This window comes from Drosophila albomicans, chromosome 2L (assembly GCF_009650485.2).
Source record: "Drosophila albomicans strain 15112-1751.03 chromosome 2L, ASM965048v2, whole genome shotgun sequence".
Taxonomy (NCBI): domain Eukaryota; kingdom Metazoa; phylum Arthropoda; class Insecta; order Diptera; family Drosophilidae; genus Drosophila; species Drosophila albomicans.
Window position 1 is genome coordinate 962,089 of NC_047628.2, and position 26,870 is coordinate 988,958.

Below are 26,870 nucleotides of genomic sequence, written 5' to 3' on the forward strand. Positions count from 1 at the left end.
TAATTTTAGAAAGTTTGCGAAACTCATCGTCATATTTGGAATTAGAGAATGTGTTATTTGTCATCAATATGCAAAAATTTATTATTATATATTTTCTATAATTTTAACCAACAAATAACCAAAAAAAAAAAAATTATTATTAGTTTGCATACGTTTTGTGAATGTGTGTATACTTGTAAGAATGTATCTACAATGCCCAGGGAAAACCGCCAAAGAGCAAAACGCGTGCAAAGAAAATTCTCCTTTGACTATACGCAGACGAAGGGCAGAGGGAAATTTGTCTATTTTAGGCTGCTGCATAATAAATTTGTGACCAATGTGGTTACAATTTTCGTTTATTGTTTATTAAATTCAAACAATATCATAATGTTTGTAAACTTAATTCAATAATTAAGGTTTATTTTGCCCGATGAAATATTTAGTTTTGACAATAATGTTAATCTTAAATTTGAATCTGTACCATTTTACGTACATACATTACAGAATTAAATGCTAAATTTCCTTTCAATCGCATTTTGATTCAAAGGAAATCTAGCAATTTGAGTCAAAAATTTGAAGTATGATATGTATAAAGTTTTTTATTCCTACTTTAATATAACTAGTACCAAAAACGAACACGTAGTTAAAGGCGGACTCAAATACGATGACGACATCACAATTGCTTAATAGGAGTATCCGTACAATGCCTACATGGGTAGTGAGTATTCTAATGATTTTGGGTAAATAGTGAATATGTATTAACCGGCTCGGTGCATTATCGTAGACTGAGGCAAAAGATCGATCCGGACCTCCGGCACCACTACCGCCTCAAAATGGGTCGAAGAAGGAGAGTCCATACAATGTGCCCACATTGCCCCCCAAAACAAAAGACACACCCGAACCGGACTATGAAGTGATCGAGTTTTCCAACCAACAGCCATACTCAAATGAACCAATGAAAACCCCACATTTTCGAAATAAGCCGCTAGGTTAGTATATACGAGTACTAATCATAGAATGATAGTCATATTAAATATAGTATATCATTATTTTCTTACATTAAACTTACATTGTTTCTTTCGTTTCTTGTATCTTTGTAGATAATAAATTGAAATGTACTTTGTGTGGGTCGCAGAATCCTTGGGTAACCTGTAGTGAGTGTGCTGGCCAAATCTTTTGCGCGTCGTGCGATGATATGTTCCATAAGCATCCCAAACGCAAGCAACATATTCGCAAGGTGCGTATAATTCTATCTTGACAAAACTTTTCAGCGCTTATCACTTATTCATGCATTTAATCAAAAACAACTAAAAAGCTACAGTCGAGTGTGCTCGACTGTGAGATACCCGCTACACATTTTGAATGAAATGAAAAATATACCGAAAATACTACAAAATATTTAAAATATACCTAATGTACCACATTCAAAATATACAATAGACGGCACAATATACCAGATTGTCAGCCAAAGCAACTAAGACCCCAGTAAGTAGGCGTTTTTGCCCATACAAAAGTATTTCTTTAATAACTTCCACAATTTTTATCTGATCGCAACCAAATTTCCAGGAAACACAATTACTATAGTTGTTATTGTATTTTTAAAATTCACAGCTCTATCTTTAAAATTACGCTTATTATTCGATTTTTGTTAATTTTCGGGGTAGGAAGTGGGCGTGGCAAAAAGTTTAAACAAACTTGATTTGCACGCAAATAAAAAACATAAAAACATAACAAATGCTGTCGAAAAAAATTATAGCTCTATTTCTTATAGTCTCTGAGATCCAGTGTTTCTTACGGACAGACAGACAGACGGACATGGTTAGATCGTCTCGGCTGTTGATGCTGATCAAGAATATACATATATACTTTATAGGGTCTGAGATGCCTCCATCTACCTGTTACATACATTTCCTGCCTGCACAAAGTTATAATACCCTTCTACCCTATGGGTAATATATTTGTTCGTCGCTCAATTTAATATAAATTTCTATTTTCACTTTGCATATACTTAGGCTGTTGAGTTGGGTACACCACCTAATACCGCCAAAAACACAAAGTGGTGCAGTGCCGCCCATTGCACCGCCGCGACGCAGTAAACGTGGATTATTGACACCATTTCTAGGCCGTAAGGAACAGGTACGCCACTGCACGATATTTTAAAGATAAAAAATATAAATATTTGTACGCCTTTAAGTGCCGCATAGACTTGCAATTCATCTATGAAGTCACCTGTTATAATGCACTGCATTCTATGTTATTAATTAGTAACCAATTTGTAATCGATTTTGAATGCTTCAATAAATCAACAAAAAATATAAACAATAAAATTAAATTGAATAGCAAAATTTAAATCGCAAAGGATCCAAAAAATCTTTCACAGATGTTGCCGCCACCTTCACCGACGCCATCGCACAAATCGAACGTTGGTTGCCGATCAACGTCGTCGAAGACAACGTTCGCAAACGGGTCAAATGGGATAAACAAAAGGCCGTTGCCTGACCTGCCAGGTTCTGTAAATGCTCCAAGTGAAGTTGGGTGCTTGTCGCGGTCGGAAACGCCTCAATCTGTTTTTGATACAATACAACGTCCGCCATCAGTGCAACTTGAAAAGATTAAAACGAAAGCGAGTGCCACCTTAGATCGCATGACACAATTGCAAAAACGCTATCATCAACAGAAGACGCAATCGCAGCATGACATTGATAGTTCTAGTAGATCAACTACTCGAAGTAATCAGGTACGCATGATGTTACCTACATATATACATTTTGTAGTCCCGATACCACATTTTCAATGTATTGTCGTCGTCTACGTCAACATGTGTACATACGTCTTGTCCATCGCCCCTCGTATCTTTCTCTCTTTTTCTGTATGTTGTCCCACAGCAATCGCAAAATGTCATCAACTTTGAACATTGGTCAAACGTATCACCATCGCCCTCACACTTTCATTCTGGCAGCATGTCATCCGGTTTGAATTCATCGCATTTTGATCTATCGGATGATTCCCATACTTTTCATAATTCTCTACTGTTTCAACATCACCAACGACATAAGGCACCAGTTGCTCAGCGTCGTCAAATGAGCAGTTCGGTATTCAATTTAAACAGTTTGAGTCGGCGTCCCCTAGCTGAAATGAAAAATGGAAGTGCATGGCTGGTCAATCAGCGTATGCAACAGGTGAGCTATTTATGTAATCTCTCACGTCTATCGATTCATCTAAAATTGAGATAGCGATAGTTTCACCGAAAAAAAAAATTGATAATACAAAAATACCTAAATTAATCTGATTGTGTTATAAAATTGGATGAATAATCATTTTATTATTAATCTGTATTAGGTTACTATAACTTTGTGCTAACAGAAGTATATATAATCCTCAGAAGGAGGCATCTACGACCTCATTCTTGATCAGCGCAACAACCACTATCCAAATAATATATAAATACGCCAAATAGGAGACAAAGGGGTTGTAATGAGGACTTATTAAGCATAGCAACAATTGCTGAGGAACGGCTGATTAAGAATTTCAAATATTTCATTGAATTCCATTCAGTTGCAGATCAACAATAAATAAGTATAATCTTTATGATTACCGGAAATAATATTAGATATTACTCAAGAAATATAACTTCTCACATGTGTAAAAGTGACTATCTATTATTTGTTATATGAAGTTAAGATGGCAAGCCAACCTACAGTCCAAGTACTAACATAGCCAGACTAGGTGCAGATCGAATACTACATGAAATTTAAAAATGCAATTAATCTTAAATTTGACATTTTTGAGTACTGGGTATTTTATAGTTGAGCATACTGTTGCTCCCTTACTTTTAAGTATAATTATTTTTGGATTGTATTGATTTTAAGCCGAAGTAGTAGTACATACGAATATGTCGGTTTCTGATTGCAGGCGCAATCCATGGCACAACTCAACTGTGAAGGTTGTCGCCAGGGTCATCAGGGGGGAAACTTATCAAATCATCAAATAAGATCGACAGATGAGTGGACTCATTTTGGATCCCAACAGCAGTTCAATCACTCTAATCTCTCGCTGAATATGAATCAAGATTTCCAGTTACAACAGCAATATCCATACTATCCACCTCCCGTATTTATGAACCAGGGTGGCATTATGCCTCATATATATCCGGGCGCAACCCGATATCCAGTTATGCATCCAGGTTCGTTACGATCATGCATAACATTATTAAAAATAAAGAGTAATACTTAACTTGCTTCACTAGGTGCTGTGGGTTATGGGCCACCTCCACCAGCTTCTCGAGCAGCATCACGCTCTCGCTATGCGGCATCGCCAACGCCAAGCAGAAAGTCACTCTCCTTGCGCCGTAGCAAAAGAAGCAGCTATGTTGATGATGAGTTAACGGATGATGAGGATTCTGAGCAGGATGATCGTCGCTCATTAGTATCAAGTCGTTCTGGTATGACAAGTGCCTCACGCGGACATCAGAATCATCAGCGCCAACGTCGCTTGTCAAGCGCATCACAACTGATTAACAAAGTTGTCAAAGATGAACTAAATTCAGAACAGTTACACAAAGTAAAATTAATGAATCGACGCGGTTCAGATTCTAAATCTGTGCTAGTTGAGTGTCAGACCGACTCGAAAGATAGAAAATTTACATTTAAAAGAGACCAAGTTGAAGCTCAGAAAACTAGTCGCATTTACTCAGATTTAGAATCTGAAGGCTCTGGAGCTCGTGCCTTGGTCCAGGCAAAGATACAACAGAAACTACAAGAAGCTGATAAGCAGAAAATCAATCGAACTGAGTTGAAACAAAAACCAGAAACAAAAGATGAAAACACACAAGCTGCTTCTGTAATACCAAAGGTGGCTTTACCTTCATGCAAATTGCAGAACGAAGATAGAAACGTTGAAGAGGAACAGGAAAATGGAGAAGCCGCTGGTACTGAATCCACACAAAATTCTAGTTTTATCACAACACAGAAAGATGTCGATCTTGGCCCTCCTCCGACGACACCAGATTATGAGTGGGAATGTGAGTTTTGCACCTATGTAAATGAGCCAAATATTAAAATCTGTGCCATTTGCTGTAAAACGCCCAGCAAGCCACCAAAGAGGTTAAAGGAACAAAAGTGTTCGATTAAGCTACCTAAGCGTTCTGAGACAGACTGCAGTACCGGAAGATTAAAAGACACAACTCAAGATTTTTCTACTCAAAGCGAAACAATAGCAGACACACTTACGACAGATTCTAATAGGATCAGTTCTATGACTAAGTCCAAGCCGAAAACATCCGAGAAAATCGAGTCAAATAAGGCAACAGCAAATGGGTTTATTCAAAAAGGTAGGATACAAAAGAAAATCTCATTTTTTGAGGGTACCAAGACCTGAACTATCCACCATAAACCCATTAAACTTAACAGTGTGCATCAGTAATAAATGTAAGATGTAATTACATTGAATTGGAAATATAAATCATATCCAACTAAACACAATTGAGTTTTGTTTAAATAACACATACATTCGGTAAATCATGCTTACTTCTTTCGAATGTATGTTATATATATGTTATAGAATCCGTGAAGAATATTTGGGATAAACTCGATAAAAGCATTCAGGCCCAGGCAGAGCAGGTTCTACAACAAGCTGAGAATGCATCAGAGATGCCGCCTTCAACAGAGCTGACATCTAACATTGATTTGAGCCATCAAGAGGGTGAAAAATTCACATCACGACCACCACAAAATATTTCCACCCAAGTAAACTATTATTTTCCTAATTTCTTATTTTAAATATACATAGCTATGAATATTCGTTTTTTTTTTAATGTTTGCTTGCAGACGACTTACGAAACACGATCGGAAGAGCGCCCAATTTTACAGGAACACAACGATCCACTAAAATCAAATAAAATTGAAAGACAACTTTTTTATCATAACAGCTCCCAACCGTTCAAGACAGATAACTATGGCGCTTCTAACGAAAATCTGATTGGCATAGATCTTAACTCTAAACACCAGCAACAGAGCCCAGACCAATTTGTAAGGCAACCAAACTTCATAAAAGAACTTAAGGCATTACAGCTAGTAAGTAGAGTTGTAGAAAGCATGAAAGAATTACGATTTTTTTTTTTTTTTGTATTATCGTGCTTTGATGAAAATATAATAATTTTCGATACATTGTGAGCGTCCTTAGATTCTTGAAATATTTTCATTATGATTATGGAAATCGCAGTCACAGGAGTTTTAAGCAAAATTAAAAAAAAAAAAAATACGATGATGTCGGTTTGATTTAATTATAGTAGATCTGCTACCCATAATTTATTGACTTCATCAATTATAGCCTCTTATACTTAAAAAATATTATTTCGTTTTTAATATTTTCTACTGAAGTAGCTGTGCTTAATTCGGAGTTTTTGTCGGCAAAGTACACAATTTTAAGCATTAATAGTCCTTCATAATCCTTCAGGTGGGGGTGTTCTTTTTTTTTATATACCCGCTAACCGTCTGTCTGTATGTCCGTAAGAAATACTGGATCTTAAAGACTATAAGAGATAGAGCTATAATTTTTTCCGATAGGATTTGTAAATGTTTGTACGCATTTGCCCCCGCAATCCAAAACAAGTAAGAAAGTTACAGTCGAGTGTGTTCGACTGTGAGATACCCGCTACCCATTTTGAATAAAAGCAAAACATTGCGGTATTTTTTAAAATATACCAAAAATACTAAAATACTAAAAATATACCATAGACGGCACAATATACCAGATTGTCGGCCAATGCAACTAAAACCTAGTAAGTAGGCGTTTTTGCCAATGCAAAAATATTTCTTTAATAACTTCCACAATTTTTATCTGATCGCAACCAGATTTTCAGGAATCACAATTACTATAGTTATTATTGTACATACCAAAATTCATTCAAATTTTTTTGATTTGCGAGGGCGGAAGTGGGCGTGGCAAAATTTTTAAACAATCTTGATCTGCGTGCAAACATAACACATGCTGTCGAAAAATTATAGCTCTATCTCTTATAGTCTCTGAGATTGAGTGTTTCATACGGACGAAGATTATGTCTTCATTATGTCTTCCTCTATTTATTATTCATTACGAATTGCAGAAATCGAGGTCCCCTTTCGACCTTCACCATGCTTCTACTGGTTATCAGCCCGAAATGGCGAGAAAATCCGAAATTGAGATGCATATTATACTAAAAGAGCTGGAGTTTTATAAATTTAATGTTGAGGAATTCGAAGCCGCACTTAAGTACTGCAGCGCAGATAAAAATCCAATACAATGGTTGAGAGACAATTGGCACAAGCTTGTGGAAACTGTGCAGAGTCTGGCGACGAAGTATGGTCAAGAGCGTGCAGAGAACACCATTGGTACCATATCACAGCAAGAAGCCCGCAATGCGCTAAGAAATTCAAGCGGGAATGTGTGGCAAGCAGTAGCAGATTGCATACAGCAAAGACAACAAAATTACAGCAAGTTAGCAGCAAAAGGAAACTTTTCCAACGAAGATATTGTGAATGCTTTAACCGCTCATCAAGGTAATTTGGATCAGGCGGTACTCGAATTAAATCGCACACAACTGAGACCATTCCTATTGCGCATCTGGGGATCGCCAAATGGCATGGAAAATGAGAGCACTTCCATAGATGTCAAGTCGGGTTAGTTTGTAGGTTGCAAAACCTTGTTATAGTTGTTTTTCATATCACTTTAGACATATATTTTTTTGGTAACATATTTGTGTAGATATCCATGACTTTCTGAACACACATGCTTTGGATTGTTTGGCTCCACATAGTGAGTCTGCAAATGCACATGATGCACTCAATGCGAATGATATTTATAGTTATAGTCCTGCGAAGTCTTCGTACGCCACACCAAGTCCTTATCAAATGGAAGATAATACCCTTAAGAATCTGGAGATCTTAATCGGTAACATGGAGCAAATTCAAGCAAAGCAAAACCAGGAAGTCTTACGGTCAATTGAAACTATGCTACAAACGTACAAGGGTAAACCAGATCATGAAACAGAATATGAAACAGATTCTGAAGTGATGCGTATTCTGACAAGGAGTCCAATTAGCATGATAAAATCTCCTTCCACGAGCACAGTACAAGACAAGTCCAGGGATGTCAAGAACTTTGTCTGGCAGCACATTCAAGATATTGTTCCCAACCTAGTGCAACAAGTAGAGCAAGAGCTCAATGAAAAGAAAGAAAAAATATTTAATGTTGCTGAAGATGGAGAAGAAGCGCATCACGAAACTGCGCCGATTCATGGTATACCTAGTGATAGATTAATGGAAGGCGTTATCCTCCCCATTATAAAACATAGTTCAATACATGAGGAACTTCCTCAGAACTTTATTTATGCAACGGAGATAGTTAACTTTAAATTGGATCTTGATCGGCCAATAGAGAGATTGCATGAACAGGAATGGCAGTTAAGAACTTTTGAGGGAGCTAAGCATCTTGTCTATAAGAGTTATAAGGCACCAGCAAAAAGTCCAACAACCGTTGGTGAAGACCAACATCAACTACCACTGACATCAACACTTTACATTGAACAGAATAGCAATTTAGCGCCTATGATTCATTTAAGTTCTGCAAATAATGAGGATTATCAATTAAAGGAGGTGAATCAAAATATGCCGAAGAATCAGGAGACGTCTGTAGAAACACTCCAACTGGATCATGATATTGAAGTATTCCAGCCATCAACATCTCTTGGACCATATGAACCCCCTAGTATAATAAATAAAAATTACGAAATGGAGTCCTCGATTAAGAATGAAGAAGTTTTCGATATAGAACAGACTCATTGCAGATCTCAGGAAACGGATAACACGGAAGCGATTGACTATATGTCAGGTATGGCGACAATTGAGACCACGAGGGCAAATATTCACCCGCAAGTAATGAACAATAACCTTCCTCATACATTAGAACCACAAATAGAAATCAAGCAGCAAAGTAAGAAAAGCGTTGACGTCAAATTCCAAGAATCTACAGTATATGATGTTAAATCACATAATACTGTCCCACAAATTTTGAATTTTCTTCAGATCTCTACTGAAGGTTCAGAGTCGAGCCAAGTTGACAGAATTATTGCCGTTTCGACCAAAACGCACGACGAAGGAAATGTACATTCACAGATGCAATCTAAAGAAGATATAGACACTGACACTCAAATAGAATCAGGTTTACCGACTATACTCTCTCCCGCTGATTCTAGAAACAAACGACATTCAAAAATACCAATTAGAACATTAAGTTATATTGATAGTAAAGATGATCCCCATTTGCCCAAAAAGGAATTTGTTGAAAGTAGTGAGATGAATTCTACTCAACAATCACAGTGCACAACTAGTTTGCAGGTCGAAGAAGTGTTTTCGAAAGACGATGTAATGACTAGTACCAATGAGTTCGAAGAGGTTTTTGTAGATGCAACAGATTTCAGCAATGACGAGCTACAATTAGAAGTCGAATCCCCCACAGATTCGGAAACATTTCCCCAGCCATCTATCGAAAAGTCTACAAGTAAAATATCACTAAGCGTTGAATCGAATAATATTGAATCAGAAAAATTAATGCGTAAAGAGTTTATACCATCTGGGGATCCAGCAAAACAAAATTTAAGTGAATTAGTTGAAGACACACAGCGTCTAATAAAGCAAATGCGAGATGAAATCAGTATCAATGATTTTGAGTCAACAGATGAGGAAGAATGCTCCGAATATTCTGATGAATATGATGACGAGGAGGAGGAAGACGAATGGTACAGAAGTGAGGATGAAGAAGAGGAGCACGGGCCAATAATCGAAGATGCTTCTAGTGGTTCCGAAATCGAGGATATTCTAGAAGAAAGTGAAGGTTCTTATAAAGACGAATATGGTGATGAAAATGTCAATCAAAACAGAGTAGAGCTTGAAACTATCACAACAACATCATCAGTCACTGCCACAAATCATAAAGTCATTGAAGAAAATAATGAAACTTTAACTGTTTCCCTTGCAGCTATCTCAGTTAATGACGAGTTGAGTTTATCCAATGAGATTGAAATTAATGCCAAAATCTCAGAAAGCACTTCAATAGGAGAATCTGAAGATATTTGGGAACCTACCATTTCAGAAGATATTACATCTGTTGTTGAAGCTAGAATGCATAACGAACTATTGCAAACATTGTCAATAAATAATCCTGCTCAAGAAGTTCACCCTGTTATGTCAAATGCAGCTGACGGCGTATTATTGCAGACTGCGGAGATAGTTTCTCAAGGTGTTGCATTTGGAACTCATTTGGAACCTTTGCGATGCATTTCAATTAAAAAATCTCCAGAAAAAAATCATAAAGTTGATAACATTAAAGAAGCTCCACTTATTAAAGATAATTCGCTAGTAGAATCTTCAATAGACTCTGAATTGCTGCCATTACAAGATTCAAATAAAATATTATTGGTACAGCTTCCATCAGTTCCCTCATTAGGCCGGAAGTACACCGCAGATCGAGAAGTTGATATATTGAAAGGAACAAGCATAACGAAAACGCTAAAAAATACAAAGTCCTCTATCAGCAAAATACCAAAACTAACAAGTGATCATAATTCCAACATAACAAAAAATAAAAAATTTGTGTCGCGCTCCAAATCGTTTTCTGCACCCATAGGCATCTCTTCTGTAAAACGGATACAACAGGAGTATCTCCAAAAACAGAGTCAATTGAATACTATATCAAACATTAGTAGAGTGCCTATTAAAACTAGTTTAACCAGGAAAAAATCTTTAAGTGAGGCCATAGACAAGTTTAACAAAAGTATAATTAACGATGGTTCCGGCTCAAATGGATCGGCATCTCCAAAGACGACTTTGAATCATCGAATACCAAAGAAAAAATACCACGAAGCCTGCTTTTCAGACGATGATTACGAAACCTCAGCCCCCGAAGAGGAGGGTACAGAGCTAAATATAGATGAGCTCCTTAAAGATGAGATTTTGAATCGTAAACTGAGTGTTCCTGTTTTTCGTGCCTACCCTAGTTTGCAAGAGACGGTTATTGAGGAGCCAACAGTAAGTCTATATGTCTATATTTAACATTAAATAAATAAATATTTCCTCTCGCTTAAAGGTCCTGGCTCACAAATATGTGGACCTTAAATTAGTGAACAGCATTGCTGAGGCTCAAATAGTTGCCACATTAGTTCATATGAAGTTTCAAGAGGATGTTGCTCTATGGGCAGTCAAAGAATGCTCAGATCTTGATCAGGCTATATCGCTGTTACAACAGGAATGTGAGCTCTGTATGAATACCTACCCGATGAATGAAATTGTTTGCATGCTGAAATGCATTCACAAATGTTGCAAAAAATGTGCGAAGAGCTATTTTACAGTTCAGGTACGAATAAGCATTTGTATTAAAACATTTGTTGAGGATTTTATTAACTTATTTTCTTTTAAGATTACCGACCGTAGTATCAACGATTGTAGCTGCCCGTTTTGTAAGCTGCCAGAGCTCAGTAACGAAGTTGCGCATGAGGATGAACATTTGGAATATTTTTCAAACTTAGATATATTTCTTAAAAGCATTTTAGATGCCGATGTCCATGAGTTATTCCAACGCAAGCTACGTGATCGCACTCTGCTGCAGGATCCCAATTTTAAGTGGTGCATTCAATGCGCCTCCGGTTTCTTTGCCCGCCCGAAACAAAAACGTTTAATATGTCCAGATTGCGGGTCAGTCACTTGTGCTCAGTGCCGAAAGCCATGGGAAAAACAGCACGAGGGCTCCAGCTGTGAGGCCTATTTAGAATGGAAGATCCAAAATGATCCAGAGCTGCAAGCTCAAGGTGTACAGGAACATTTGGCACAAAATGGCATTGATTGTCCAAAATGCAAATTTCGTTATTCCTTAGCAAGGTAATCAGGGCATAGCAACTGGGAGTGGGTATTATTCAGTATATAAATACCAATTGCAATATTTTTGTTTAGGGGTGGCTGTATGCATTTCACATGCACCCAGTGCAAGTTTGAGTTCTGCTATGGCTGTGCCAGACCTTTTATGATGGGCGCCAAGTGCAACATATCTTCCTACTGCGCTAAGTTGGGCTTACATGCACACCATCCACGCAATTGTCTGTTCTATTTACGCGACAAGATACCGATGCAATTGCAGTTTCTTCTCAAGGAGCATAACGTTCCATTCGACACGGAGCCCCGGGAACCGCAGTATGAAGCAAGCAGCTCAGCAAAAGCTCGAGCTTTGGTTCGCTGTCCCATACCATTACAGAAGGAGACCCCGCAGGGTCTAGTTGATACTGTTTGTAATAGTGATGTTCCCGATAAACACGCTGGAATGTGCCGGTAAGAAGTGTAAACACAAAAGATGCATACCATACAAAGTATCACAATTACTTTCAGAACGCATTATGTTGAGTATTTGGCCAGTAAGGTTGCCAAGGCAAGTATTGATCCGCTTCCCATTTTTGACCTGACAGATTGTGTACAGGAGCTCCGCAGACGCGGCATTGAACTGCCCGAGCGAGGCCCATGGGATACCGACGAAATCTATAAAAATATGTGCTCAAAGGTTGGTAAATGGTCATAATATTATATATAGAATTGAATTGTATATATTCGCCTTTTCCGTTAGTTATCTGTTTTATTTTCTTTATGTGGAAATCGCATTACTTGTCCGACAACACTTTCAGTTCATCCTAGGTATAAATAGACATGTCGGCCGATCAAAAACAACTAGTGCCTAAATATAGATTTATTGCTTTTTGTTTCTTGGATCAGTATTTATATATACACAGTTGGCAAAGATATAACAAATGTTTATTACTATCAACGTATTTCAATAATATAATTCTCTTTTTATAGGTAATCAAACAGCACATACCACTTAAATCCGCCTGAAGATGGAGATGACTTCGAATTGAAATTGGTTTCAACTGAATCAAAGTGTCCACTCCATTTATTCTCTATGATTTCTGGCTTATCTTACATCCCATCGTTTTGATTATTGTATTTTTTAATCTTTGTTTATTTTTAATATAACAAAAACAAAATAATATTGTACAATAATTATATTGGAAACCAATAGACACAGAATGCAAAAATAATTTTGAAGCCGAAGCTTTTCCAATCTTTATCATATTTACTAATAATCAAATGATAATATATTGTTATGAAATTAAATTTGAATTAATTTTAAACAATAAAAGTAGAGCAACGTTCATGCTATTATTTAGTAAAGACAGCAGCTTTAAGGTACATTTTAGACTTATTAAAGCGTTTTGATTAAATAATAAAAGCGATAATATGAAAACAAACATCATAAAGTGGCTTATGAATTTACTGGCTAAATATAAATACACTAAATGCCTGCCATAAGTGCTCACGCTCTTGTAAGTTTTCTTGCTTGCGTTTCTTCAGGCGAGCACACGCGATTGTAACTTTCTTAAATGCTTTATTATATTAAACTTAATTAAATAATTAATTAATAATTAAATGTGCTATTAATTCTATTTTATTTTATTTTTATTTTACAAATATGTAAAAAAATATATATTAACTAATTTACTAAGCACTTTACAAAAATTAAATATTTTTAATGTTTTTGCGGTATATTAATTTGGTATATTGTAAAATAATACTTTTCTGTTTTGTTTTATTCAAAATGGGTAGCGGGTATTCTACAGTCGAGCCCACTCGGCTGCAGATTCCTTACAGGCATAAATTGTTTGCTTGTTTATTGATCTCATTTATAAGAAAGAGAATAAATGTAATGTTTTAAGTTATTGTGAAATATAACATCCAAGCTTTCCGCGATTCCAAACTCTAGGTCCACTAACTCATTTAATTTTTCATCTATCTAAATGCAAGAATTTGAAAATAAAAAGCAAACTGATGTTCCTTATACCGATTTTAGTAGGGCTTCTGACTTTTCTTAATCTTTTAGTATTTTCTCATATCTTTCTTATTTAAATCTTGCGAACGCGAGTCCTATTTATTCAGCTTGTGATTATAGACTCTCCAATACTTATTTTTCATTACTTTATACCACTTATGTATGTTATAGTTAGTTTAATATTACGGTATCGCTAGCCTTTCAGGATATTTGGACGTTGACGTTGACGGCAGTACCATCAATCACGGGCTTGTTGACGTGCGGACAAAACAAAATAAATTTGTGAACAGCATGCATTAATCGAAAACTGCGAATAAATGTTAAAAGACGCTGGACAGCTAATTAAGTTACCTTAAAAATATGTTAGGTTATATGTATAAGAAGATGAAAAACAATTAAATAATAATGTTTTGAGCAGAGGAATAGATTTACTAGAGCAAACTACGTTATTGAAATTATTATAATTCACACATAGAATACGGAAGGGATTATGGCAAGCAAAGTTTGTAGTTCTTCGTGAAATGAGAAGAGGAAGAAAATTCCTAGTGATCCTGACTGGAACTGCAAAACTAATTTGACTTAACAGCTCCAAAGAGTCTATTTCACCATTAATTAGTCTCTGTAAGCACCTTGCATAATTCTTCGGTTAGAAAGAGAAGGAAGGTTTAGTAATAAAAGTCTACTGCGATAAGGTGGTAATCTAATATTAGGATTCCAATTTAAACTACGTAGAGCAAATAACAAGAATTGTTTCTGCATCGACTCAATCCTATCTTGATAAACCCTATACTGGGGATTCCAGACAAGAGATCTGTACTCAAGGATAGGACGAACCAGTGAGACGTACAAAGTTTTGGTAATGAAGGGATCGTTGAACTCTTTCGACCAGCGCGCTATGGGCAAAAAGTCGCAGTGCAGCATTTTTACATTTTTTTTTGTGTTCGGTATCATTAAATTGACTTTATTTTTTGAATTAGAATACTTCAAGAATACTGAAACATATTTCGTTGGTAATTTGTTATTCGCCCATATTTAAAGACCATGGTCTGGACCCTCTAAAAAAAAAATTGGCGAGAAAATTTGTGATTTTTTCTGTCAATTTTATATTCAAATATTAAATCAAACAAAAAAGCTTGAATATGGAATTTAATTGTCAAGGTATGCAATTTTAATTATTGGCAATAAATTTTTAGTATATGTGATATATTGTCCAATCATGCAATGTGTTGTTGGTATATTTTAAGGTCCCTGGTAACAAATCTATTTGTGTTTTTGTGGAGTGTAACTAGTGCGTCTAGGCCGGTCGAGGTAATATTAAAGCTGAATGTTATTAACCAAAGTGTTAACAATCAAATAGTGGTTAACATTTTTGCCCGTTTTTGCCCGATTTACGGCAAAACTCAATGTTGCAGTTGTATTTACGTCTTGTTTTGCAATGTTGTTTGATTTTTGGAGCAACAACAACCGCCAACAAACTGCTGTGAAGCAGTTTGTTTTGCAAAATATCGATGAAAATTAATTAAGTGATGTTCAGCAAATCTTAATAAAAGATAAGCTTATTCAGTTTTTCAGATTGAATAACACTAATTTACGAAAATGCAACAGAAAAGCCTGCGCAATGGCTTGCATCCTCGTTCGTAATTGAGTTTCTTAAGATGATGTTCCACGCGAAAAGCCTGGTCGTAAACGATTGACGTATACTGAGGCAGGACCAAGGTTAAAGTGAAAATTAGCATTTGAACTAGTCTATGAAACAGAAAAGTCAATGCTATTGTTGCATGACGTTTTGAAAAGTGTTTATATAATTTTAATTGCTACATAATGTGAGTTTGAGGTATGCCCATCAAAACTTAAAGTAGGTACTTGATGTACTTATAAATTAATATTTATGAGTGGTATCCAATGTCTCCAATTTTGCATAAAGTACTGGTACATTGGCACCAAATTATGGAAACTTCCGTACTTCTTCCAGGGGCTCTCCGAAAAAGGCGTCAGAAGAGCGCAAAAAATTGAACAAACTCGATATGTTTTCTCATGCAATGAAAAACAGCCGCTTGAATACTATATCAGATGTGTTTAATAGAGCATTCGATTCCTCTGACCCACTGCTTTCAACTATAAATCTAAAGGAACGCCAAAGATTAAACTATAAAAAATCTACCAAGAGATGTTATAGCTCTTTTGGGATCTCCTGATATTGAGCCTCCAATGACATGGGCATGTGTAGACAACAACGATAATCAGGTAGAAGAAGGCGGAGATAATGAACTCGAAATTTTCGGGCAAAGTTCCCTGGAGTTGGAGGAAGAGCTTTGTGAAAAATAAATTATTAACTGGGCACCAAGGTATGGAGTCACAAAACATAATATTGGGCTCTAATTAATTTTTAATTTGATTTTGATATTACATTCAAATATTTTAAAACAAATTTTTAGAAAAAAAATCGAAAATTATAACTTCATGGTAAGGTGGGCGGGAAGGAAGGCGTGGTCCAATTGAAAAAAGAAAAAATCCGAAATTCGATCTTTATTTTTTAGGTATATGTACAAAGTTTCATGTTTCTATCTTCAAAAATAGTAAAAATGCCACAATTCGGGACTTTTTGCCCATAGTGCAGCGTTTTATAAATCCCAGAATACCCAAGGCCCTACTTACAGCAGACAGAATATGCTAATCAAATTTTAGTTTAGCATCAAGCAGAACCCCCAAGTCATTCACAGCTTCAATTCGCTCTAGAGGAGTGTTATATATAACATAGTTATTTACCTGGGAAGAACCCCTACAGAAGGTCATAAACTTACATTTATTGCTATTGAGGTGTAACATATTTACTCTGCACCAAGATTCTAGGCGATAAAGGTCACATTGCAACAGTGACATCGCAAAACTTTCATTAAATGTCAGGCAAAGCTTAACGTCATCAGCGTACATAAGTACACGGGAATGCTCAATAACAGAAGGAAGACCATTTATAAACAAAGTGAACAATAGAGGACCCAAATGGCTACCCTGGGGCATACCAGAAGTAACTTGGACACATTTAGATACAAAGCCATTATAATAAACATTCTGAATTCTGTTGGACAGGTATGAGGAGATCCGCTCAATTAGACTATGAGGAAACCCTAAAAGATTAAGTTTATACAATAAGAGGTGATCACTTACTGAGTTAAAAGCCTTACTAAAATCGGTGTAAATGACATTTGCTTGCATTTTATTCTCGAATCCTTTAATTACAATAGAAGAGAACTCCAATAAGTTAGTAGAAGTGGACCTAGATTTCACAAACCCATGTTGGTAAGGTGAAATTCTAGACTTACACAAATGTTGCAGTTGAGAAGTTATGATTTTTTCAAATGCTTTCGGAATCGCAGACAATTTACATATACCGCGAAATTTTGAACTTTAGATTTGTTCCCTTTTTTAGGATAGGTATAATAAATAATTTTTTCCAGATTTTTGGAAAAGAGCATGAGTTTACGGACAATTCAAACAATTTAAAATGCGGTTTACAGATAGCACAATACATTTGAAACAATTTGGTGCGTTCATTTGTTTTTCATACCTGTGTGTTACTTCAAAATCAAATTCATGCATTTATAACGCCCATCTTGCAATCCTTGGATTTAATTCAATTTTTTTTAACGCTAGATTCAATGAATTGCAATCTGTCATAAATTTAAAATTTTTGTTTTTTGTTTTTGCAAATAAACTCTAAATCTACATAATACACATATTATCGCTAAAGATTCTAATTCAGGGTAATGCGAATTAGACTCTGAGCCAGCTTTTCGCTTCAAATAGTAAAATACTCGATGCTACTTTCCATCTGAGTTACTCTGTAACAGTATTGCTCCAAATCCTAACGAACTGTTTCATCCTTATGGTTGTAAATACACTTACTTTTTGTCTTTCTTTAATAAAACATATAACGTCTTTGATGAGCGTAAAATTAGAAAACTGTAGACGGATAACACCCTATCTGGTAGAGGAAAATTATTTACAGCTTCTTATCCTTTGTCGTCTGTTCTTATCCCATCATTTGAAATTTCAAAAGTCAAATACTTCACTTTACTTTGTAAAAGCTTACATTTATCCTATTCAATTCTAACGCGATTAGCTAAAATAAATTCTTACCCTTCTTACTTAAGGATTTCCAGAAGCAGTCTTCTTTTATGAGCACAGAGCAATAAAATGATCCAACACCCTATATCTATAACACGAACCTCTCTCGTTTGCTGTTTCCTGTTACAGTTCAAAAATCTTGACTCCATAATGCTGCTACCCAGGTGTCCATCACTTTTCTTGCTCTTCTAATAGTTCGTCATTCTCCAAGTTGATGTCTCGTGGCAGCATTGCCCAGAATTCACACCACATACAAATTTGCGTCTTAATTCGGCCTTGGATATTTTGCTCATCATGAAACTTCTCTATACGATACGCATCGGATCTGAATGCAGCCATTGCAATGCATCACATTTTATCATATCATATCAGTTGATTGAAGCTGCCAGTAAAAACCCACTAATATCTCTTTGGCAAATTGGAATCGCACTGCCACTCATTCGCGATCATTTTCCCTTCCGGCATTTCTGCATTTTATTGGTGACAAATTCGTTTACTATTCCAAATTTTGTCGCTCTATCGCCAATCGTCTCCGCAATATCATCTGCTTTTGCATCACCATCTATGCAAGGAATTTGACTACGTTCACTACTGGGACAGCATTTAATCGATATAATAGCTCAGTTTTAGAGCCTCTTGTTGGCAGCCCCGGTACTTTTTTTTTTTTTTTTTTTTTTGTGTAGTACTTTGTTCTTATTTTATTGTTAGACCTCTCGCCAGGTGGTTAGGGTGCAACAGCAGCTTGGTAAAGTACTTTTCCTTGTGTTCTGCGATTACTTTTTTGACTGGTAGGATGTTTAAGTCGCGTTGTATGTTTTCGTTGCTAACGTACCACGGTGCCCCGGTGATGGTTCTCAAGATCTTCGACTGAGCTCGCTGGACTATGTCAATATTACTATTGCTGGCATTCCCCCATAACTGGGAGCCGTACATCCATATAGGTTTTAGTACCGAGTTATACAGCAGGTCTTTATATTCAAGGCTAAGGGGAGACCGAGCGTTGATAAGCCAATGAAGGCTGCTGGCTTTTAGCTTTAGGTGTGTTCTTTTGGCTTCAATGTGCCGGCGCCATGTAAGTCTTCTGTCGAGGTGTACTCCTAGATATGTCACTTCGTTTGCTTGCGGGAGTAGAGTGTTGTTTAATGTTAGCGGCGGACAGTTTTGCCTGTTCAGGGTGAATGTAACGTGCTTGCATTTTTGTTCGTTCACTCTAATTCGCCAATCTGATAGCCATTTTTCTACATCGATTATATGAAGAGCTAGCTGCGCAGTTGCTTGCCTCGGGCATTTTGAGCGGCTAAGAATAGCTGTATCATCAGCAAACGTAGATGTTGTTATTCGTGTGCTTGTCGGGATGTCTGCTGTGTAGAGGACGTATAGTGTTGACGTATAGTCCCTTCAGGAACTCCAGCTCCAACAGTGAAATCATCAGATATAGCAGTGTTGCATCTCACAACAAGTTTTCTGTCGTAAAGGTAAGACTCTAAAAGCTTATGGGTGTTGTTGGGGAGCATTGTCTTGATCTTGTACATTAGACCTTCTAGCCAGACTCTATCAAATGCTTGAGAGACATCTAAAAATATGGCAGTACAGTACTCTCGTTTTTCAAACGCGTGCCGAATTTCTGATGTTATTCGGTTGACCTGCTCAATTGTTCCGTGCTTTGCACGAAACCCAAATTGATGTGACGGGATTCCTTCCTGGAGTCGTAGGTATGTGTATCCGAGTCAAAACGCATTTATCAAAGAGTTTAGATAAGCATGAAAGTAGGCTTATAGGTCTATACGACGTGGGGATTGTGTGGTCTTTGCCCGGCTTTGCTATCATTATTATAATTGACTTTTTCCATCTCACTGGATAGTAGCCAAGTTTTGCGATGGCATTGAAAAGCTGGGTGATAGTGCAAACGGCGCAATATGGGAGCTCGATGATCATTTTGGCAGTTATGTGGCCGCAGTCCGGGGATTTTTTCGGATTCAGTTCATTTTTGATGATGCTAACGATTTCATTTGGGCGAAATTCGATTGGCTCATGTTGAAGCTGAGGCTCATTTGGGAAAGTCGGCAAAGTAAACGCATTCGTGGCAGGATTTGGTTGGAATAAATTTTTAAGATGGTTGGCAAACGTGCTGGATCTGTTTGCATCGCTACGCGCCCAGCCTCCTGTGGGATTTCTAATAGGCATCACGGTTTCTTTCGGTGAGCTCAGAGTAGGGTGAGCTCTCCATAGTGAGTTTTTTGTACTAGAAGTACACAATTGCTCTATGTAGTGGCGTTGGACATATTCTTCTTCTTGCTGTAGAGCTTTAGTAGGTTCACGTGAGGCATGTCTTAAACTTTGCTTAGCAGATGGCGATCTGTGGAATTGCCACTCTCGACGTAAGCGTCGCTTTTCGAGGACGAACTGCTCGATTTGTAGATTTGTCTCCTTTCGATTGCTTTGTGTTTTTATGGGTTGAGGTGTTGAAGCTTGGGCTGCAGAGACAAGTACAGACTCCAGTGAATTAACAAAGCTGTCTACGTCGGCTTCATTGTTCAGATGGGGACTTAGCTCAATGTGTGAGCTAATATACTTTCTGTACTTAATCCAATTGGTTTTCTGTAAGGTCAATTTTAGTGATTGTTCCAATGTTCCTGGTCCCAAAGACATTCGGCGCTTATCAGATTTTTATACCCGCTACCCATAGGGTAGAAGGGTATTATAACTTTGTGCCGGCAGGAAATGTATGTAACAGGTAGAAGGAGGCATCTCCGACCCTATAAAGTATATATATTCTTGATCAGCGTCAACAGCCGAGACAATATAGCCATGTCCGTCTGTCTGTCTGTCCGTCTGTGTGTCTGTCTCAGAGACTATAGAGTGATAGAGCTCTAATTTTTTTTCGACAGCATTTGTTATATTTGCACGCAGATCAAGTTTGTTTCAAATTTTTGCCACGCCCACTTCCGCACCCGTAAATCAAAAAAATCGAATAACAAGCCTAATTTTAAAGCTGGAGTTGCGAATTTTGGTATATACAATAAATATATATATAGTATATATAGTAGTTATGATTCCTGAAAATTTGGTTGCGATCAAATAAAAATTGTGGAAGGTTTTAAAGAAATACTTTTGTACTAGGGGTCTGAGTTGCTTTAGCCGACAATCTGGCACATTGTGCCGTCTATGGTATATTTTAAATGGTGTACTATATCTATATACCAAATATACCATTTGGTATATTTTTAGTATTTTTTAGTATTTTTAGTATATATTGAAAATGATACCGCAATATTTTGGCTTTATTAAAAGTGTGTAGCGGGTATCTCACAGTCGAGCACACTCGACTGTAACTTTCTTACTTGTTTTTAACATAACGTTGTAAAATCTCACTTCTGATGTTGTAAGCGCACGTCATCTTTATTTAACTCGTGTACTTCTTCTACTTCTTTTAGTATCGTATTGCATATACATATTTTTTTTGTTGGACGTTGATGTAAATTAATTATTTGTTTTCAAATAATAACAAAAAAAATTTTGATTAAGGTTCTGGTCAGAACCATACTTTATTAAATCAACTTAGAGACTAAAAACTAATTCTGAAGCTAGCCCTATATAAAGCTGTGAGTTTCAGCAGCGGCGTTGACAGCGCTGCTTTGGTTGGTGAATTGGGTGCACTGCTCGATGTTCCTGGAATAGCTTGCACCGGCATGAGGCGGATGTGTTGGGCAACTTGGTTTTGGGTCTTCTTTTGTGTGTTAACTTGTATGTACATAGTATGCACATTTATGTGGTCCAAGCGACACCGAGGAAAAGCTTATTACGCACGGAACCCAACTGAAAGAAACCCTCGTCCCGCCCAACCGACCGAGGAGCGTTGTCGCAAAACTGTACTTACATAATGCTATATATGTATGTTATAGTTATGTTAATGTTACAAAATCGCTAACCTTGCCTTGTAACATTGTAGTTATTATTTCGCAACTCTACTGTTTACTTTGTTTATAAATGATCTTTCTTTTGTTATAAAACATTCCCTTGTATTTAGATATGTATGTATGTTAATCTGTGCTTGACATTCAATAATTTTCTTGTAGGCTCAAGACTGGAAAGAGGTCTTTCATTGTTTTGTATCTTTGTGCTCAGTAAATTTGTTAAATTTAAATTGCAATAAGTGTAAGCCTTCGACTTTCTTTATGGATCCTCTCGAAGAACTCTGAACTGTTTGTTTGTATGTACGTACATAAGTACTAGGCAGCGTCAACAACATTTAACCCTAGAGAGTGTTTCAAATGTTCAACTTTTGGAATTTGTTTTGATTTTTGTTTGTGTATCTTTATTTATGTTTTTTTTTTGTCATTTAGATTTAATATCTTTTAATTAGTTTCCCTACTTAGTATACCTCGTTTTATTTTGATTTCTACTGTACAGCGTACGTATAAATACGTATAAATTTGTATCACAATAAAATATTGGTTTTGTTTGCTTCTAGCTATGTTGCGCTGGCCTAAATGTATTAAAAGTATTATTGACGTGATTGAGTCCAAATCAAGCTCAAAGTAGACGAGTCAATCTGGACATCACTCGATGTGGAGAAGGACATACGAAGAAAGGCTTTAGATATATCTTTGGACGTTTGATGGTTAAAAAGATTAAAGTTTTAGATGATTCGCCAAAGCGCAAAAAAAAACCAATCCAAGATTATCCATTGGTCCGAATTAGAGGTGGGCACGGGCCGGGCTTTTTTTCGTGGCCCGCGGGCTTACACAGGCCCGGAGCGGGTTCGGGCGGGCCCGGGCCTTATAATTAAGATTCGTACGGGCTTCGTGCGGCCCGTAAATAGGCCCGTAAAAGTCCGAAGTAGGCCTGAAAACAATTTTGATTTGATCGAATTAGAACCGCCATTTATCGCATTTTAATTGCTTATACTATTGATTTGATTATACAATATTATACTTGTTTGCACACCACTAATTAAAAATTGGCGGCCTATTGTGAAATTACCAAATCTGTGGGCCATGGTTTAAATGAAAAACGCTCTAGGCTAAAAGCAAAATTGTAGAAAAAATTTTATTTTTAAATAAAAATATGAATTAATTTGTTTTTCATTAAATACATAACAATATTCAATATAAAAACCTTAATAAATATATACATATATGGGTAATTCTCTGAGGGATGTCGCGTGCGACCAGCTTTTCAGTTACAAAAAAAAAACAAGTAAGAAAACTACAGTCGAGTGTACTCGACTGTGAGATACCCGCTACCCATTTTGAATAAAAGAAATATATTTTGCGGTATTTTTCTCAAAATATACCGATTATACTGCAAAAATACTAAAAATATACCAAATGGTATATTTGGTATATCGATATAGTACCGCATTCAAAATATACCATAGTCGGCACAATATAACAGATTGTCAGCCAAAGCAACTAAGACCCCCAGTAAATAGGCGTTTTTGCCCATACAAAAGTATTTCTTTAATAACTTCGACAATTTTTATCTGATCGCAACCAAATTTTCAGGAATCATAACTACTATAGTAATTATAGTATATACCAAAATTCGCAACTCCAGCTTTGAAATTACGCTTGTTATTCGATTTTTGATTTGCGGGGGCAGAAGTGGGCGTGGCAAAAATTTGAAACAAACATGATCTGCTCGCAAACATAACAAATGCTGTCGAAAAAAAATTATAGCTCTATCTCTTATAGTCTCTGAGATCTAGGTGTTCATACGGACGGACGGACAGACGGACATGGCTAGATCGTCTCGGCTGTTGACGCTGATCAAGAATATATATACTTTATAGGGTCGGACATGCCTCGTTCTACCTGTTACATACATTTCCTGCAGGCACAAAGTTATAATACCCTTCTACCCTATGGGTAGCGGGTATAAACATATTCTGAAACAATTTTCAAAATAAGTAAAGGTTATTTTTATAGCTCTAGATTAGTACTTTAATTAGACCTAAGAATGGGTTTGGAATTTTTTTTCTGTTTTGTTTTCTGTTCTGATAATTGCAAAAATTAACAAATTCGTACGCAAAACCAAAAAATGAACGAATTTATATATTTTATCGTAAAACAGAATAAGTTACTAAAATCAATCTTAGCTCTAAAAATAGTGCTATTCCAAAGCTTTAAGAAAAACCTGCACTTAATTTTAAAATTGTTTTAGTTTATGTTTTTTTTTGTCACTGAAAAGCTGTTCGCACGCGACATTTACCAGAGAATTACCCATATATATATATAAATTACATGTTTTTTGAATTTCCTTATATGTGTAAATAAGTTTCGTGCCGGGCCGGGCCGGGCCTTAGTGAAAAAGTTTCGTGTTCGGCCGGGCCGGGCCTCTCAAAAAAGAGTTTGTTTTCGTGCGGGCCCGGGCCTGTATTTAAGGCCCCCTCTAGTCCGAATAAACTCTCGTCATATAAAGCTAATATTTTAGTGGACAAATTAAAATTTAATGATTCCCAGGAAATATTGTTCTTCAAATTGACTGTTCCGGCTGATCATTTTAATAACATTTGTCAAAGAAAAAATTCGAACTCGTCCGGAATTTCATTTTGAATATGTACTTTACATATGTAGATAGCTCAAAAATTAGTTATCCCTCTCAATTGAATATCAAAATGTAAGAGGTCTGTGTAGTAAATTGATTAATCTTTAATGTCGGTGTCTTTTCTGAAACGTGGCTCGACATACACGATTCGAAAATGTTATGGTTTAAATATCGTAGTTTAGAACTCCTTGTCTCCTTCCTACTAGAGTGGAAAGGTCAGTCACATCAACGACTAATCTGCCTCGGCTAATAGTGTTTTTGGCGCACTGTGGTCAATTAAGCGTTGGTCTAAGAAAATTAATGATCTTTACATTACAAAGCTGCTATATACTTCACTTCTTTATTATTGATAATTGGCTATAGGTCTTATATGTGGAGTTCCTAACATAAAGTTCGTCAAGATAGATTGGAACCCAAATAAAACAATTTTTGCTCTTCGGCTTTCGAGCTCTAAACTGTGATTATAGTACTCACCTGAATTGACTAGTCGATGAGATAAATATAAAAATTCATAACTGACTTAAAGATATTTTCTTCTGGTGACTGGTTATCAAACTAGAACCTAAAAGGTAGCTAGTTAAAAGTTAATTTCTTCAAGCTGTTTTTTTTTTTTTTAATGCAATCTTCAATTGAATTTATTTAGTGTTTTTTTTTAATGTCAATAATTTCGGCATTCAAAGTAAGCGCAAACTAAAAGCGTTTACACAAAATATGTACTTATGCAAACCCGTGTAAGCGTGAGGGCAATATTTAGCTATCGCTGAATATTTTTCTTTGCTCTCTTATCAGCGACACATAAGTGCTGATATTTGCTCTTTGTTTTTGCAAATGCAGATGAACATCTACTTTAATATGTAAAGGCAATAGACAATCGCGCACTCCCTTCCATGCGCTTACAATCTATGCTTTTGCAAAAACGTCAATGCGAGCAACGAAAATTATAAAAATTATAAAACAAACTTATTCTGCGAAACATTACAGGCAGACATGTCTATGTCGTCTCGGCTGTTGACGGTGATTCTTAATCACTGATATATACTTTTTATACTTTACAATAAGACGCTATTGATAAATTAATACAAATCACACTACGCATAGTTGAATTTAGCTGAATTTAAAGGAGTATCGCAATTTTCAGGTGCTATAAAAAAAATCACAAAACATAAGTATGTGTGTACATGTTCGTTGTATGTTGAAGACTATAAATAGGATTTATACTTATCAATCTTCTGAAATAGAAAATGTGAAACTCATAAAAATTAATTTATTATCAACATGCGCCACAGCGGTAAATGTGGACAAAACGATTATTTATTTTTGGTGTCTTTTAAATGTGCTTACAGCTAAACTCGATTAAATGAGCACAATTTGCCAGTCATTGGAAAATAGCCTACCAGCCCAATCAGCCTTCTTTTTATTTTATTATTAAAGCTATCTGCACAAACTATTTAATACTATAAGCAATTATTCCGAAAATACGTATACAATAAGTCAACATAGTAGTACATCATGAATACTATAGTTATTATTGTATATACCAAAAATCACGGCTCTAGCTTCAAAATTCTACTTTACTATTCAATATTTTTCGGTTTAAGCGGACGGAAAAGGCGTTGCAAAAATTTTAAACATATATCTATCTCTATCTCCTAAGTTTCTGAAATCCAGTGTTTCATACGAACAGACGACCTGACAGACAGTCAAGTGTCGATCGTTTTTTACGCCACTCCAATCTAGGCAGAAGCAATTAAGACCAGGAATTACGCCTGAGGCATCCGATAAGCGATAGACGAAAAATCGGTGGGCACGGACAAAACAGAAGTAGCGCACGTCGTGCAGCTAGGGAGGCCAGCTTGAGAAGCAGGCTACACATGTGGGACTCATATCCAATGGATAGAGCATAAGCTTCTATCTTACTCAACTCCTGAGCATTATTTGTACCATTTTGGTCGTGAGTGGTCGGCAGAGTGCACCTCCTGTCGACGATTCGCAGAGCAAAGGGAAAGTTTCGCTATGGCTGCTGGGTGTACTATTTGACCAGAGAACATGTGCTTATGTGCGGGAAGCCCGAAGTTTGGGAGGAAGCTTGCAGCTATGCAATGTATGTTATGCAGGAATTGTGTCGACTTGATAGTGAGCTCTGAAAACCTGTGAAGCAATAATTAACATTAGTTCCGCAGGGATAGGTAGATCGGTCATTGATCCATCTTCCCATTTACCTTTAATTTAATAAAATATAATTATGCAAAACATTAAAATGAAAAACCTAAGGCTGATCATATACTTCATGGGGTTAGAGATGGCTCCTGCAGGCACAA

General features: G+C 36.5%; 1 protein-coding gene across 1 annotated transcript; it reads left to right on the forward strand.

Annotated features, from left to right (window-relative positions):
- Positions 1-484: 484 nt before the first annotated feature.
- Positions 485-13,469, forward strand: LOC117565615 (E3 ubiquitin-protein ligase lubel). The gene is given in 19 exon segments (XM_052003269.1): positions 485-697; positions 764-968; positions 1,080-1,216; positions 1,992-2,015; positions 2,017-2,115; positions 2,360-2,716; positions 2,865-3,158; positions 3,892-4,162; positions 4,226-5,308; positions 5,539-5,723; positions 5,805-6,050; positions 7,082-7,634; positions 7,720-8,844; positions 9,991-11,039; positions 11,098-11,364; positions 11,428-11,885; positions 11,958-12,329; positions 12,387-12,555; positions 12,849-13,469. Coding segments are annotated over 19 exon segments (6,984 nt in total). The 5' UTR covers positions 485-643; the 3' UTR covers positions 12,885-13,469.
- The last annotated feature ends 13,401 nt before the right edge of the window (positions 13,470-26,870 follow it).